This window comes from Archocentrus centrarchus, chromosome 19 (assembly GCF_007364275.1).
Source record: "Archocentrus centrarchus isolate MPI-CPG fArcCen1 chromosome 19, fArcCen1, whole genome shotgun sequence".
Classification (NCBI taxonomy): domain Eukaryota; kingdom Metazoa; phylum Chordata; class Actinopteri; order Cichliformes; family Cichlidae; genus Archocentrus; species Archocentrus centrarchus.
In genome coordinates, this window is record NC_044364.1 from 21,138,373 (window position 1) to 21,155,261 (window position 16,889).

The 16,889-nt window shown below is 44.3% G+C and overlaps 1 protein-coding gene across 2 annotated transcripts; it reads right to left on the bottom strand.

Annotated features, from left to right (window-relative positions):
* Positions 1-862: 862 nt before the first annotated feature.
* Positions 863-16,479, bottom strand: syde1 (synapse defective Rho GTPase homolog 1). Of its 2 annotated transcripts, XM_030755905.1 has the most exons (14): positions 16,257-16,479; positions 9,930-10,192; positions 8,734-9,211; positions 8,314-8,652; positions 7,807-8,002; positions 7,048-7,211; positions 5,808-5,936; positions 5,639-5,727; positions 4,099-4,236; positions 3,886-4,012; positions 3,599-3,774; positions 2,085-2,352; positions 1,709-2,005; positions 863-1,502 (listed from the first exon to the last, which is right to left on the bottom strand). In XM_030755905.1, the coding sequence occupies exons 1-14, from the start codon at positions 16,339-16,341 to the stop codon at positions 1,321-1,323; spliced, it is 2,931 nt and encodes a 976-aa protein (XP_030611765.1). In that variant the 5' UTR covers positions 16,342-16,479; the 3' UTR covers positions 863-1,320. The 2 variants fall into 2 exon arrangements, with proteins under 2 accessions (XP_030611765.1, XP_030611766.1); XM_030755906.1 differs by lacking the exons at positions 9,930-10,192; positions 16,257-16,479 and adding an exon at positions 9,523-9,615.
* Between the last annotated feature and the right edge of the window lie 410 nt (positions 16,480-16,889).

A 16,889-nucleotide genomic window follows, 5' to 3' on the forward strand; every position in this document is an offset into this window, starting at 1 on the left:
TTGTGTTCGAGTCTGTGTGGTGCTCGTTTGGTGAGTTTACTGATTAGTGAAGCTAACGTTAGCTGGTGTTGCTCACGAAGGATTTGAGGTTCATCCTTTGGATTTTAGTGGAAGGCTTGTCCTGAGTCCTTCACAGTCCACAGGCTGTTAAGGGTCAGGGAAGGTCTCACTTTACAAATTACATACAGCACATTTAAATAAATATTTCAATTCCAGACTCGAATTAAAGCTTCAGACACGCCCTCATGCACGGAGGAAAAAACTGAGCTGACTGTGAGTCTATCTTTGGATCAGAGGAATAAATTCATGTGTTTGGTTTTATCACAGCGCTTCCTTCAGGATGTCCTGAGCAGCTGATTGCATCACGTTAAAGAGCGACATGCCAGCCTCACCTGCAGACTTCACCAAAGAAACGTTTGATTCAAATGAAAATGCGCTCACGTCTGATCTTTGTTTCTTTGATCAAAACTTTAGTTACAAATCAGATGAAGAGTTTTCTCGTCCTCATGGTGCTGATCATCTTTGTTTTTATGCAGGAAAACAGTTTTCAAGATTATATTAAACTCTATAATGAGTTTCTCCATATTTAAAGACTCTGTTCTATCATTTTATGACTTATGAGGATAGCTTTATTATGACGGTGAGAAGAAGAAGCGTTTGTATGAGTTTCGATGACTTTAAGATCACAAATTTAATTGTTTTGTTTTTTGAAATTTGTAACAAAAAAATTGTAAAAATTGAAAATACTTTTTTCCAGGATAACAAATTTTATTTTATTTTTAAAAAAAAAATTTTTTTAATCCCCAAAGAAGATCAATAGAAAATTCATATTTTATCAATACTGAGGATTACAGCTGTTTTTTCTTTTACTTTCATTTTTAGAATAAATTTTTAACTTTTTATTTTAATACGCTGGCATTTTTAAATGTGTGGCAGTGAAACAAAGTTTCACTGCCACACATTAAATTTTTTCAGTCTAAAAAATTTTCAGACTGAAAATAAATGCGATGAAGAGGTTTTGTTTTCTCATAAAATTAAATAACATTTTAAAATTAAATCATAAAATTATAAAACAAATGATTTTTAAATAAAACCCTCAGTTTCTTTGATGAACTCTGAGCTTTGTTAATCTCTCCATTATTAATGCAATGCTGCTCATCCGTGTTGCCGTGAAAAGTTGCTGAAAACAGTTGTGGAGTGAAAGGTCAGAGGTCAAACTACGAGCTGATCTACTTTCCCACACAGTTTCATTTTCATTTTAAAACTCATCTGATAAATTTCAGATCAGATGAGTCACATCCTCCTCCTCCTTCCCCTCGTCTACAGACAGATCTGTTTGGCGAGCTCGCGGTCCAGGTCACGGATGAGTGTGTCAAAGTCCTTCAGGCTGAGTCGACAGTTAAACGGAGCATCAAAGTCCAGGAAGTCATCCATGTATAGAGCGCCACCGCCTCCTGGTGGCCACGCCCCCTTCTTCACCGCCTCATCTTCATCATCGCTGCCTGAAACAACAAGAACAAGCAGGAGGAGTCAAAGAGGAGGATGTGCTAACATCTGTCAGTTCTACAGTCAGGCCATAATGTGAACCAGCAGGAAAATAAACTGGTGTGAGTTTAGTGAGGTAACACCTGTGAAGGTTAGAGACACACCTGCCGTCTGTACAGGTAGATGATCAGCTGACTCATTTCAAAGAAAATTGTTCCCTTACCTGCGTCACTCTCACTTCCTGCCACCTCGTCATAGTCGGCATCCTGTCCGGTCAGAAGCTCTTGTCCGCACACGCTCCAGTCTCCTGCGTACCTGTTGATTGGTGGTGGACTCTCCAGCCGGGCCAATCCACCGCGCCCCCGTCGTGACACCACCACCTCCTCTTCGGGGCTTTGTGGCAGAGCCAGTCGCAGCGCAGGACGCCGATGCTGCTGGCCCAAAGGATGCTGGGCAAGGGTCGGGGAAGGGGGAGGGGAGGCATCAGCATTTTCATTGACTGGCGCTCGATGGGTTGGCACTGAGGACAAAGAAAAATTAGGCACGATGGGTTCTATGGCAACGTAAGGTACGAGAGTGGGTGGGGCGTCAGGTCTCACCTGGCCACAGCTGCAGCAGGTAGTGCAGCGCTTCGATGTGCCGTTTGAAGTCCACGGCACTCGCCATTTCCTCGCCGTGACTGAAACCCTTTGCTGTTCCTCTTCCTGATCTTCCTCCTCCTCCTCCTCCTCCCATCCTCCATGCCTCCTGGGTTGGCGTGAGGAGCACGGGGCCGAAGCACACGGCGAGGTTCTGATGCGTCATCCTGTTGGCGGCACTGAAAGACGCCACGAGGCTGAGATGGTCGAGCAGGAGCGACAGGGTGGCCTTGAGAGGGAGAGATGGTGAGGACAGTTAAATGCGCACAATCCAACAGAGCCTCTCCATCAATAATGATCAATAATAAACAATACTCATGAAAAATGATCAGAAAATCAATCACTCAGCGATCCGACCAGCAGGGAGCAGCTCCTGACTTGATGTCAGATTTCAAATGTTTTCCACACATTTAACTCAAAGTTGAAAACCCTTTTTTTTTACTTCAAAGGTTGCAGATCACAAGAGGTCAAAGGTCACGGTACAAAGGAAGCTTGTAGACCCTCTGTAAGAGCAGGTGTTTATACGAGGAGTAAACAGAAAGCATGGTTTCTTATCTCACACACTCTTCTTCCTGTTTAGAAGCTCCTGCCTACATTACCCACAGTGCACTAGGACCCGCAACAGCTGTTAATCTTTCAGCAGATGTTTCTTCACTAACTTGAGAAACTTCTCTGAAGTTGTTTTCAGACCAAATTCCAAGTGAAATTTACCTCATGTTGATCTGTGGATAACACCTGCTGGAATGTTTTTAGAAGCAAAAATAACCGGCTCCCTGTTAAATCCAGAATTGAATCTTACATACAAGGTTTGAAATAATCAGGCTATATGTGGATGGCGTTTTGGGAAGATGGCAGGAGGAGAGAAGCTGCAGAGAGGCGTGTAAATTCAGCAAGATTTCTAGAAATGAGAGCTGCTCCACCCAAAGTGGGATGGATTCTGTCTCCCCTAACAAAACCAGGTTTTCCCCAGAAACTTTTCCACTTATCTATAAAGTCTACGTTCACACAGCTGAACTGTTCCTCTCGAACCAATCTCACAGTGTGAAGCGCTCGATCAGACGAGTCCTGGACTCTCAAACCTTTATTTGTTGACTCAACAATGAACTGTGTGTACGAGTGAAAGTGCTCATCATCTGTCTCCACACCTGCTCATTACACTAAAAAGGTCACAGAGGGGTCACAGACAAATGGTTAATGAAGACTGGGAAAAAGTAGGACCAAAAACAGGCCTGCAGACAGAAGATGCATGCGAGTGTGAGGAAAAGTGTTTCTGTCAGTCGAAAAGATTCAAATCTCTGCAGTGTCACATCAAACAAACTGATCCAAGTTCTTGTTGACTGTAAGTATAAAACTCCAAATCTGTTTCCTAAACACAGAAACATGTCTGAAATACACAAGAAGGTCACTGCAAAAAGCTGTACTACAAGAGTACTGCAGGAGTACTGCATGGGTACTGCAGGAGTACTAGGTGTTACCCTTTCTGGAGGTGGTAGGCAAGACAGCAGCTCCATGGTGCTCCGGGACAGTTGGGGGTCAGGGGTCGCAGGTGGGACAGGTGGGGGTTGTAGAGTCATGGCCTCCCGGACCACCTGGTACAAAGTCCTGGTGATGAGGGGGGACGGCAGCTCCCGCAGGTAGTCCTTCAGAATACCTGAGGAGACGCAGGTGAGTACAGTCAAGATGAGTATGAGGGGGGTCAAAGGTCAGGTTCATATTCTGGAGCAGGTTCAGGTACAGGTTCTGGTTTCTTGGCTGTGCTCACCTGTGATGACATTGATGTCAGGGTAAAGGTCCTCAGACAGACACACTGCTGAACTGTTCCTCTCAAACCAATCCCTGAGCTCCTTCTTCACGGCAGCAGAACCACAGAGCCTGTACAGACCCACCACCTGACACACACACACACAAACACACACACACGGTCAGTTGATGGTGAGGCCGCAGCCTGTTTGTCGCAGCCAAATGGAACACTAACCTTCAGTCCTCGTCGCTCGATCTCTGCCACAGTTTTCTGGATCAGCAGGGGGACTGGAGTTGCAGAGCCCTCTTTCTCCACCAGGTGGTGCAGCTCGACCCCAAACACAGAGGAAGGTGTGGCTGTGTCACTGTTGGGCTGCAGACAGACAGTTCATCTTTCAGTCTGTAGGAACACATGTACGTACCTCTCTCCATCAGTGCAGGCAGTTCTGTCTTATTTGTGTCTTTTTTGGTAGAAAATCTGTCCTAGACTGGGCACCACCACGCTGTTGGTGGAAAACAGGTAACAGTGTTTCTGTGGTTGTAAATATTGCACTAAATCTGAGAAGGACATTAACCTGCTACCATCTACAGGGGTTAGGCTTGCATTTTAGTTTTAGAAACTAGAAGATGCTTCCTTTCAAATTAACTCTCTTATAAGTATTTGGGGCATTTTTGTAAGTTAATTTAAAATGTAAACTGCCATCTATTCTATATTCAAAACTGAATCGTCAGGTTTTAATTTTTGATGAATATGGCTTACAGCTCATGAAAATCAGAAATCCAATATCTCAAATTATTACATTCAATTTGTAGTTTGAGTACAAACACACTATAAATGCTGTATTTGTTTTGATTTAGTTCAGAACACACAAACACCATCACAGTGAAGGTTGCTGTCACGCTGCTGATTTCTCCTGAATCAGAGCCGTCTTCAGAACGTCTCACTTGGGCTACAAAAAAAAAAAAACATAACTAGACTGTTGCTCCATGTTCTGAAGTTCTCTTTTCAGATCAAAGTACATATAAAGTTCTTGAGTCTGAAGGAAGAACGGAGGAGCTTGAATCCAAGGTGTTTGAAGTCATCTGCTGGTGTTGGTGGTGGTTGGTCCACCGTGTGGTCCGAAGTTCACACAGCGTCTGCCAGGAGATTTCAGAGAACTTCATGCTTCCATGTGGTGACAAGCTTTATGGAGATGCTGATTTCTTTTTTTCGGTGGGACTTAGCACCTCCTCACAGTGCCAGAACTCCTGCCAGATGGTTTACTGACCATGATGTGCTTGATTGGCAAGCCAGTTCACCTGACCTGAACCCCATATCTGCAGAAGATGAGAAACACCCAACCCAATAATCCAGACAAGCTGAAAGCTCAAGGCAACCTGGGCTTCAATAACACCCCAGCTGCTACAAGTTGATTGCCTCCATGCCACGCTGCACTGAAGCAGGAATTCATGGCGAAGGAGCCCAAAGCAAGTACTAAATATCCAATGACCTGGACCCAGATAAGTGGAAAAAAATGGATGGATGGATGGATGGATGGATGGATGGATGGATGGATGGATGGACGGACGTTTGTCAGTTAAATTATATACAAAAAACTTTTTCACTATATTCTAATTTTTTGAGTTGTGCCATTTGGCAAAGAGTCCATATAAAAGCGCATATGTGACCCTAACCCTGTGATCTGCTGAGACTGTTAATGTGCCTGCTGCTTCCAGTTATATTGAACTCTGTTTTAGTTATTCCATGTATCAGCAGCAGCAGTGGAGTTGCGTACCTGCGTGTCCCATTTCTCCTGCAGAGACAGTTTGATATAAAGAAGTCCTCTGGGCTCCAGTTTCACACAGAGCTGCTGACTGCGACTCCCTGAGAAACCAAACACACCCTCAGCATCATTCAGGCATCAATATATAATCAGATAAATCAGCACATTTGGTGCAATGAACCTTTAAAGAGCGGAGGGATGGAGACCCCGCCCAGACCACACACTCGGTTTCTAGTTGAACCACCTGAAGTGGGACTCTGCTCAAATGCTGGTTTGACTCCACCTGCTGCTGGAGGATTGGCTGCACAGACTAAAAGAGGAAAAAGCGTTAGACTGAGGAGTTTCTAGAAGTCTCATCAGCATGAGTCAGATTTAAACAGAAACCCAAACAGCCAGCAGGGGGAGCCACGAAAGGCAGTCTGTCCTCATGGTTCATCTTCTGGAGAGGACATCATGATTCGTCATCATGATTCCTGGTGGTTTAGCTCTTTTCTGGGTCTGAATGGTTTGAACCATCACATTTCACTAATGATATATTTGGAAGAACCACTAATTTGGCTTGAGACTGAAATAATCCACTAAACCAGTTACTATTTGCTTGAAAACATTGTTTTTGGATGGAGAAATTAGTTTAGTGCAGTCTTTTTAGACTTTAAAAAGCACTTTCATACTGTCAGTTATAACATACTGTTGTCTAAATTAACTAAATCTAACCTCTCTTGCATTAGAAATAAGAGTCAGAAACTCATCATTGTTCCCTCTAAATCTGAGAGTACTGAAAGTAAAGTAGGTTTTTCACAAGGTTCAACGTTTTGACCTTTACTAGCTTATATTTTAATGAGATTTATGAGTGCTGCACAGGGATTGGACTATACATTTATGGTGATAGCACTGTGTAAATATGTAGTCCACTGGTTGAACAGCTACAAAGACTGATAATGCATTACAGATCATACAGCATGTTTGAATCATCTTGGACGCACAACTAATGAATCCAGGGTCATTGTTAAGGTTTTCTCTCTGATTTTGTAGTTTTTTACATTACTGTAAATAAAATGGAAATGAAAGAATGAATGGACATAGGACTGCTATAACCGTAGAACTGTTAAAGCACTGCACAGCAGTGAAGTCCTGGTTAAAATCTGTACTGTATATTATTACATTCTATGTTGAGTACTAGCCTTTAGCTAATTAGACACAACATTAACTTTAAACAGTTATGTGTATTAATGCCCATAAAGGGACTGATCAGATTAGTCTTATAAACACATGTGCATTACACAGCCTGTCTTAAAAATGAACCACTAAATGAGTAAATAAATACATTTCCTGTAACTGTGGAGGCGTTTTTACAGAGAATATTTCACCCCCACCTCCCCGTTTCATGTTAGTCCTGCCTGAATGGGGCTTTGGTGTATTACCTGGTGTTAACACCACTATGCGGAGCTGCCGAGCTCTCTCCAGCTCCAGGTGGAAGGTGTGGTTTAAGGAGAGGGCGGAGCCTCGCAGCGTCAGGAGGGCAGTCCTAGCTCTCGTTACCCCATCAATCTGTATGGCCAGGAAGACCTCCTTACTGCCCTCTGACCTGAGACCAGACATCCACACAAGGAGAGAAAATGACTCTATGACTGAACCCAACCGTCCAGCAGAGGATGATCCTGAACACAACGGTCACAGAAGAATGATCCCAGTGAAGATAAAAACACATCCGGTAAAAACCTTTCAGCATTACGGAAACTTATTTCACTGAAAACAAATAATTTCCTCACCTTGTTGGTTTCCTGGAGCCAGAAGTGACTGAGCGGTTGGAGTGCTAAGCTATCAGCTAATGCTAGTTAGCTTGGTTATCATTGTGCAGCCAGTGATTGTATGGGAGCATCACACAGAGACAAATACCTGCTAATCAGCGCTCAGTAACATCCGAATAAAATCGTAGAATTTCAGCAAAGCTCAGCTGGAGCTCAGCCTTCTTGGACAAACTGTTAGTCCAATGAAGCAGTCATATTACTAGTCAGATAATTGCATTAAAAATGTCCAAAGGATCAGATGATGAAAAATGTTTCAAATTAAAGATCTCCACTCAGACCTGCCAGTTTATACTCTACAGCCATGAATAACTGTAGCATCTCATCAGAGAGCCAATCAGTTCTCAAATTAAATACTTGAAGGCATGTTTGTACCTGCTGGTCTTCATCTCCTCCAGACCCAGCAAGTGGACTGTCAGTAAACCCGTCACCCGCTGGCTGCATCGCGGCGGGTCGGAGCCCACGTACAACTGGAATGAACTGACGTTGCAGGGCACATCCTGTGAGGTCACATGTTGAGAGGGCTGTTGTCGTGGCAGTAGCTCAGGGGAGTCCCCGTCACTAAGATGTCCTGACAGGAAGGTAGACATTTTATATTATGGTAGTTTCACTGGACTTCACTGTGAGGCCCTGACAACCCCAGAGTCTTTGAAAAAAGATGAAGATGGAATCCCTGCTTTAAAATTCATGGACATTTGGTTCTGAGAAAGTCTGAAATATCAGGAAAATACACATATTACTGTGAAATAAGGTCACAGACTCTTTGTCGTTACTGTATGCTCATGTCCGTTGTCAGTTTACTCTTTGAAGTTCTACCCTGAGCCACTGAAATATTCAAATCTTCATCTGAGCTACCCTCCTCTCCCTCTCTGAGCGGCTTACCTCCTTTACTGGCCGAGCGTCCTCTCGATGCGCGCCGCTGTGGTCGGGCTGGAGAGGTGGTGCTGTCCAGGTGATACTTGCTGATCACGTTCTGGTTGGACAGTGCCGATGATGATGCTGTGTTCTTAACAATTGACTCGTCTAAGCCCCCTCTACTGTCGTTTCCCTGGCGATGAGCCCGAGATGATGAGCGGAGGCTGAGTTTGCGGCGCAGCTCAGGAAGTTTCTTCATCTTGAGAGAGAGTTTTCTCACCGTACCAGGAGACCTCAACCTGTCAATCACACTGCTGGACATGCCCCCTTTCTTTTGGGAAGCAGGGCTAGAGTCTGGAGGGGAGTCTGAAGGAGGATGAGATGGAGAAGGCCAGTGAAGGACAAACCTGAGGAAATGTGATGACCAAGTGAAACAGGAAGTCTTACCTGTACTTTCTGCTTTGATGTCATCGACATGGTGACTGACACTTGGATTGGTGAGGTTGTAACAATGACAGTCCTCCAGTGGACTGTCATTGTTACAACCTCCTCCAAAATCTGCTCCAGGTCCTGTCTCATCTTTTTTGGCCCTCCTCTTCCATACATCCTCTTCCCGACGTGGACCTCCTGAGTCCTCTTCCTCAGGGATCGGGTTGTACCAGATGTTGCCGCCACTGTCTGCCTGAGGGTCGCACACCTCATCTGTAGTCTTTCCTGAGGACAGCACCCAGGCTCGGCTGCTGCGATCTAGGCTCTGGAGGTAGGCACGCTGGCCAGACAGCTTGACACTGACGGAGGTGGAGGAAGACTCAGTGGGGCCCCCTACTGTCTGGGAGGCTTCCTGATGTATTGTTGTACTAACACAGGAGGTACTGGTCTTATCCCAGGCCAGAGCTGTGCACATCCTGTCAGCACACTGCTGCACCTACAAACAATGACAATAAACAGTGGCCAAATCACTGAAAGGACAGACAGAGCAGAGCGAGGACTCAAACCATCATCAGAACGAGAAGGAGGTATTCATCTGCCAGCAGCACAATCAAGGGCTCTGTCTACAATCCTTGCAACTGTTATTTGTGGGAAATGCACGACTTTCTGTGTTCAGTACTACCCTGATAAAATTCAATTCAATTCAATGTTATTTATATAGCACCAAATCACAAAATCCATGCACTACACAAATAAGTATGCACTGTGTACTGTTTGTATAAGTGGCAGTGTACTAATAAAAAGTACCTGAATCGGGACACAGGAAAGGGTTCAGTCACCAGCAGCAGAACAAGAACAAGGGCTCCAACCACCAGAGACATCAGAGGAAAGGTCCAAAACAAGAAAAAAAAGAAAGAGTTAGGACTGCCAGGATCGAGACAAAGATAGAGGTCTGTTAGGCTCAGGACAGAGATGGAGGACTACCCAGAGGACCAAGACTGATGTCTGCCAGGAGGGGGAACAAAAAAGGAGGGTCTACCCGGTTGGGAAGAAAAACAGACGACAATCAGGAAAAGAACAAAGAGGTAGGAAAAAACAAAAATTGAAGCAAAAATAAAGTAAAGGTTATACTATCAGGGAAAGGAGGGATGAAGGAGACGAGCAGTGTAAAGGTTTGGTCAGAAACCTACTATGACATCTCCACCGTCCTTTACCTTGTCTTGCACCAGCCTCTGGCTCCAGGCTTGCCCAAATGCATCCTGGGATATCCCTGTGGGTCTCTCCTGGTCTGAGGATCTGAAGGTGGAGCTCGGGGTCAGGAAACGGGGTGGAGCTGCAGACCCCTGACGTGCCCACTGTTGTTTCTTGGCCACTGTGATGTGGTTGCGAGGAGGCGATGGGGGGTCAGGGTCTGTCAGTGTTGGTGATGATGGTGATGAAGAAGATTGGAAGGCGGTGTCAGGCCGGACCGGAGCTTCTGTGGTAAACAAACAGCTGATATTATGGGCTGGATCAGAGTGTTTGGCATCATCGAAGTGATGAGGCAGGGTTATGGAACCATGCTCTGATGCCACCTTTTCATCTCTCACGGTTCCTGCACAGATCTATGGAAGCTTGTTTCCACCACTAAAAACAAAATAATCGCCATCCGTAACTTGAAATTTTGAGTTTTTTCTCGAAATTTCAAGTTACGTCTCTCAAATATTTGTGTTAATAACTCGAAATTTCGGCCTACCGCTACCAATCAGGAAGTTACGAGACAGAGGTCATTTCCTTGTTACCCAGAAACAGAGGCCACCAGCACATGTGCACTCAAAGTGGGGTAGCAACAGTATCAGTGAGCTAGCAGTTTCTAGTAAACATGAACAAATTGTCAGCAACTTTTTTACAGTCAATGGACAAAATGTCTTCAGCTGCATAAAAGGTAAGGAATCACTGTTTTCATGTCGATCTGTTGGACAGCTGATACCTTCAGTTTCCTGCTTCCAGTTAACAAGGAAATGATGTACGGATCATGGAGCTTCCTGATTGGCAGTGTTAAGTCAAAATTTCAAGTTATTAATGTGAAAATTTGAGATATGTAACTCAAAATTTCGAGTTACTGACTTGAAATTTTGAGAAAACAACTCGGAATTTCGAGTTATGGATGGCAATTTTTTTTTTTTTTTTGTGGCGGAAACATACGAAGGAGTATTAGGGCCACATTGAGAAAAAAAAATTGAATTGTGCATTTTGAGAATAAAGTCAAAATTTCGAGAATAAAGTCGAAAATCTATTTCGAGAATAAAGTCAAAATTTTGAGAAAAAAAGTCAAAATTTCAAGAAAAAAAAGTTGAAATACTATTTCTAGAATAAAGTCAAATTTCCAGAATAAAGTCAAAATTTCAAGAAAAAAAGTTGAAATTTTGAGAAAAAAGTCGAAATGTGCAGATTTAAGTCGTTTCAAGTCAAACACCTGCCATGCAACGTCTACTATAACCTCCAGAATGTCTTGTATTATGAGTTAGTGAAACTATACTTAAGAATCGGAACTTATTTCTCTTTTAGTACACAAACACAATGGAGTGATAACTATGAGGATGGTAATGAGATGTGCAGAAAGCTGCATCGGCTCAGAAGGAAAACCACACAAACTGGCAATGGTTAGATGCAAGGATTTCGATGAATGCACCTTCGTGCAGTACAGAGGGGATTTTCAGAATCACAAGTCACAATAAGGGGCTCGCCTCACAGGGAGCGACGTCGCTCGCTCTCCATTCAGTTCCCATGGAACTTGTGCAAGGATGCCACAATCGCTTCGCAGAAGTTCCATGAATGGAGAGGGAGCAACGTCGCTCCCCGTGTGTAGAGCCCCTAAGACAGCTGATCAAGTTGTTTCATTTTGTAGAGGGTATAGCAGCTGCAGCCATTATTTGACTTGAAATGACGACTTCGACTTTTTTCTCGAAATAGTATTTCGACTTTATTCTCAAAATACTATTTCGACGTTTTTCTCGAAATTTTGACTTTATTCTCAAAATGCACGATTTATTTTTTTCTAAATGTGGCCCTAATACTCTGTCGTAGAAACAAGCTTCCATACAGATCAGTCCAGATCAGATCAGATGAAACAGCTCAGATGGCTGCCCCTCCCTGAGCCTGGTTCTGTTGGAGGTTTCTTCCTGTTAAAAGGGAGTTCTTCCTTCCCACTGTCACTAAGTATTGCTCAGTCAGGGACATCTGAATGTTGATCTAATAGGGTTTTTACCTTATAATGTAAAGCACACTGAGCTGACTGCTGTTGTGAATTGAAGCTTTATAAATAATCAAAGGTTTAGCAAGTTTTATTATTGATTGTCTGTAATCATCAGCTGCTGAAGGAAAGTGGAAAATTAAAGCTTTTCTTAAAGTTTTTCTCAGATCCTGAACATCTGGATTTCTCTCTTCCAGCCCTTTGCCCAAAATGAGTATATGTGTATGTGTGTGTTTCTCCTTGTGCATGTGTTTCTGTGTGTGTTTCTGAGAGTGTTCCTCTGTGTGTGTTTTTGTGTTTGTGTGTGTGTGTGATCCTCGTGACAGTCTGCACAGTGTCTGTCTGAGCTGCATGAATAGACTCTGTGTGTGTGTTTCTGCATCTGTTGGCGTTCGTTCTGTAAATGTGACGTTTGTTCTGAATTCATGTATTAAACTCGTTTGTGTGAAACTGTTGAATGCTATAAATGCCACCATCATGGGTCAAGTCAACAGTTTAACCTGTGTTCCACTCTGTAGCAGCAGGGTTCAGGCTGCTTTAAGGCACCACCACAAAGAGAAACTGAACTCCTCTGAAGCCTCCAATCATGCTGGCACTCATGACTTTTCACCAGGGGAGCATTCAGGAACCCTCAGACTGCTTTCAAACTGTTTTTAAGTGGTTTGGATGGTGCTCTTGAGGGTCAGTTATCAGTTGGTGTGGTTTCCTGTAGTTAAACTGTTGTTAAACAAAGTAGTGAAGGTCACTACTAAAGGTTTGGACGTGCTTAAGGGTGTCAGGAACATGTCTAAAGCAGCTTTGTGAAGAAAATTAACAGAGAAATCCCCACTGGAGGCTGCATTGTGCTGTGGTCGCTTTTTTCACTCTGCAGAGTTTAAAACATTGTCACGCTCATGCGCAGTGGGATCCTTTAAATGTTTTTGTTGCTGTTTGACTCCATTTATGTTAAAGATTTTGCACTTTAAAGAAACCTGCCAGGTGGATTCATCTGCTTCTTACTGTGACTGAATCAGAACGAGCCGACTGTAGTGACACGGAGGCTACCTGTTCTCCTCTTAGCTCGTCTCTGACCATCTCTGCATAGTCAGCCACTTTGGACTGAGAACAGGCCCAGACAGGAAGTGACACTCTGCAGAGATTGGCCTTCACTTCCTGTCATCAGAGTGAGGCCACAGAGGAGCTGAGGCAGGATGGAGAGTGTGAGCACTAATAATAGTGCATCTGTTTTTCATTTTCAACAGCCCGACAAACAGTGATCACTGAGGGGAGGGGCTGAGGGAGGGGGCGGAGGAGTTGAGGCGGGGGGTGGGGGTGGGGGGGTGAATAAACAGCTGTGACTGTGCAGATGTGAATGAAGTCTCTGTGTTTAAAACCAAACACACTGCTGTCTATTCACTATTCATTACAGTCTGAAAGTACATACAAGGACTGCTGTCACACACACACACACACTCTAAACAAACTGATGTGTTTTAGATGCTTTCATTTAAAGGCTTTTAAAGGGACAGTTCCCTGAAAATCCTCCTATGAAAATCTGTCTGCTTCAGCCCTGACCTTTGACCCATGCATGTTTACGCATTTACATTAGAAACTAAAAAACTCAACTACTGACAGGACGAGCTTTAAACCATCAAACCTCCGCCTTGTATGTGAGCCTGTATGAACTGAAGGAAGAACCCATCACTGTGTGCGCTGGGACGAGTTCACTGCTTTAATGTGTTTGTCCAAACTGTGAAGCACTTTTTACCTGTGTGGGTTTAAAAGTGATATAGAAATGAAGTTACTGCTAATAATTAAAGAAATTTAAAACAACATGAAATAAAGTTGTGATGTTCACTGAGCTTCATATCTGAAATCTTTACTCAACTTACTGCAACATCCCAGAGAGAGATAAACAGGAAGAAACCACACTCTCTCTCTCTCTCTCTCACAAACACACACACACACATACAAGTGCACACACATGTACACACACACGTGCACACACACACGGAGGCCTAATGACAGGAAGTGGTAAACTGACCCAGTTTTTGTACAGGAAACCAAACACGTGTGACGGTCCCCAAGATCTGGACCTGAATCTGATCCTGAATCTGAGTCTTCAGGCTCTTTACCGTACAAAATAAAACGCCTTGAGGCAACAGCTGCTGTGAGTTGGTGCTATGGAAATAAAAATTGAATTAAATTGAATTGAATCCCCCCAGAAACCTGAACATGATTCTGATCCTGGATCTGATCTTGGATGTCAGTCTGGGAGTGAGAGGAAACTGTGAGACAGTTTCAGTCTGAACCTCAGACGTCATGTGTTCATCTGACACTGAGCAGTGACATCACGGTGACATTACGAGCCTGCTGGCTGTCGATTGGCTGTCGTTACAGATACAGAAGACGTCACCGCTGTTTGTCTGCGTTTGAGAGTGCTCGGCTGTGAGCCCGGAGTGCTGATCCAGAGCAGACCTGGTCTAAAAATAAAGTGAGGAGGAGGTCTGAGTCTGGACTGTGCAGAGGCACAGTGAGGAGTCTCTTAGCGATGCGGGGTCACGTGGTAAGATTTTTCCTCTCGACAGTCTCTGATATACAAACATACAGTAACTCTGAGCTGAGTGCCTGCAACACAGAGCAGCTCGAAGCTTTCAGCAGCCACACAGTTCATGATCTGCACACACACACACACACACACACACACACACACACACACACACACACACACACACACACACACACACACACGCACACACCAAGGCCAAGATCATTTTATCCTTAACAGTTAAAAAAATGTACATTTTTGTTAAAGTTTCAACAAGACAGCAACACCAAACTCTCAGTTCTCCTTCAGAGATCAGATCTGACTTATTCCCCTCAGTGTGTTTGAATCCCAGGTTCCTATTTAGGAGCCGTGGCCTTAACGTGACAGCTGATTGGCTCAATAATTCACGCTGTGGTGCACGGAAAAGGTTTCTAATTGTTCCTGTTTTCTGATTTTTTTTTTGGTAATTTTCTTTGACAAAAATGATGTAAACAGAAAGTCTATAAAAGACTTTGAAACTCTTTATATGTTTTACTGTGATACTACGCTCATGCAGAATGTTTGCAGTGTACTTAAACGTGCAGATGTTACAGATGTTACAGGTGTAACGTCACCTTCTCAGGCTGTATTATGGAGTGCCCGAACCTCCGCTGTTTGAACACAGTGGCTCAGATCATTTACAGAGAGCACATTTATGTGTTTCTTATGGTACAAGCAGGTAAACAAGCTCCGCCTTCTTAGAAAGGTCAAAGGTCATCAAGCTAAAGTTCCAGCTTCAGCAAAACTTTCCAACACACAACAAAGCACAACAAGCTTGATGATTTCAAACTCCTCTCTGGCTGGCAGAACTGTTTCCCACAAGCTGACAGTTTCCTGCATGCAGACATCAAACCTGCGCTGAAAGAACGCAGCAAACAGCAGGCGCCTCTTCTCTTCACTGAAAAATAGTTCCAAAATAAAAGTTGGGCTGATGTCAGAGAGGTAACCTCAGCATCAGCTGACTGAATTTTTTTAAAAATAGTGTTTTATTGATTAGAATGAAATAAAACAAGCACGATATTCTTGACTGAGAGAGTCCTGACCCCTGCGCTGGAGTCCACGTCTCTCCTGCCGAGCTCTCAGAGACGTAGACTCTGACTTCACCCTCTGCATGGACGTTACCGTGTCAGTACCTAGCTCTGAAGGTCTGTTGTGTCCTCCACACATCCACAGGTGGCATTCTAACTCCACACACTGACCGCCACCCTCTGCTGGGAATATAAACACAAAGCTCAGGGTCATGTGACATGCTGGTGACTGCGAGGACGACAGAGAGGTCACGACTCTATCTGTCCTCTGCTTCAGCTCTGATTCAGAGACGCTGTTCGACCAATCAGATCTGACCTCAGATTCACTGAGCTCGTCAGGTAATTGCTGATTCAAACAGCAGAACTTTATTTAAATTATATCTTTCATACAAAGAATCCTGTCTGCTTTAGAGATGAGTGCAACTTTAAAATCAGGTTTTTGGATTGTTGCAGGAAGCTTATTCTGAGTGAGCGTGGCCCACAGAGACACGTTAAAGATAAACAGCGTAACGTTCCTTTAATCTCCAGCAGGAAGCAGTTAGTGTTACTCAGATGTTTGATCAGCAGCACGCTCACCCTGCAGCAGCTTCATCACCTGAAGGTATCGTGAGGGGTTCACAGCCCTCACTTCATAAACTTTACCCTGAAATTAAAGGTAATGTGAGGCATTTACAGACGCCTGTAAGTGATGTAAAAGTGAGACTCAGCTGCTCACCGCTTAGTTTGGGGTCAGTCTTCCTGCGGCTTCTGTCTTTGCCTCTCAGCCTGGAGAAGGTCCTCTTCAGCAGGGGCTCAGCCATGGTGTACCTCCCTCTCCTCCTCCTCCTCCTCCTGAGTTGGGAGGTGCTGGGAGGAGAGTGGAGTCAGTAATCCAGCAGGAGAGGCAGGAGTTAGTGCTCCTTCTCCTCAAACTCCTCGTCTCCTCCTTCGTTCTCAGAGCTGCTCTACAGGAAATGAATTCCTCACATTCTTTCCCAAACTCCCCCTTCGCCCCCTCTCCGCCCCATGTTCCTCCTCCCACTCTCCTCCCTCTGCAGGGAAACAGGGAGAGGTGCACCGGGGCATCATGGGAAGTGCAGTTCCACTCACACACTCCAAAACAAAGTACTCAGTTTCTCTTCAGTTCAACTGATTTTAGGACATGAAGACCTTTAGAAAGTAATTCTTAACAGTCATGTTGACAGGCATAGTTTGGTCCAGGTAATGAGGGTAACACCCCATCCATCGTCTTCCACTTATCCAGTTCAGGGTCAGGGTCATGGGGTGAGAGGCAGAGTACACCTGGACAGGTCGCCAGTCTATCACAGGGCTAACACAGAGAGACAGACAACCATTCACATTCACAGCC

Bases quoted from the DNA above. Each gene is read 5' to 3' on its own strand.
- syde1 (XM_030755905.1), bottom strand. From the start codon at position 16,341: ATGGCTGAGCCCCTGCTGAAGAGGACCTTCTCCAGGCTGAGAGGCAAA. The intron at 2,353-3,598 runs GTAACACCTAGT...CTCCCTCTCAAG, and splicing joins GCCTACCACCTCCAGAAAGG to GCCACCCTGTCGCTCCTGCT. The intron at 1,503-1,708 runs GTAAGGGAACAA...TTGTTGTTTCAG, and splicing joins AGGAAGTGAGAGTGACGCAG to GCAGCGATGATGAAGATGAG.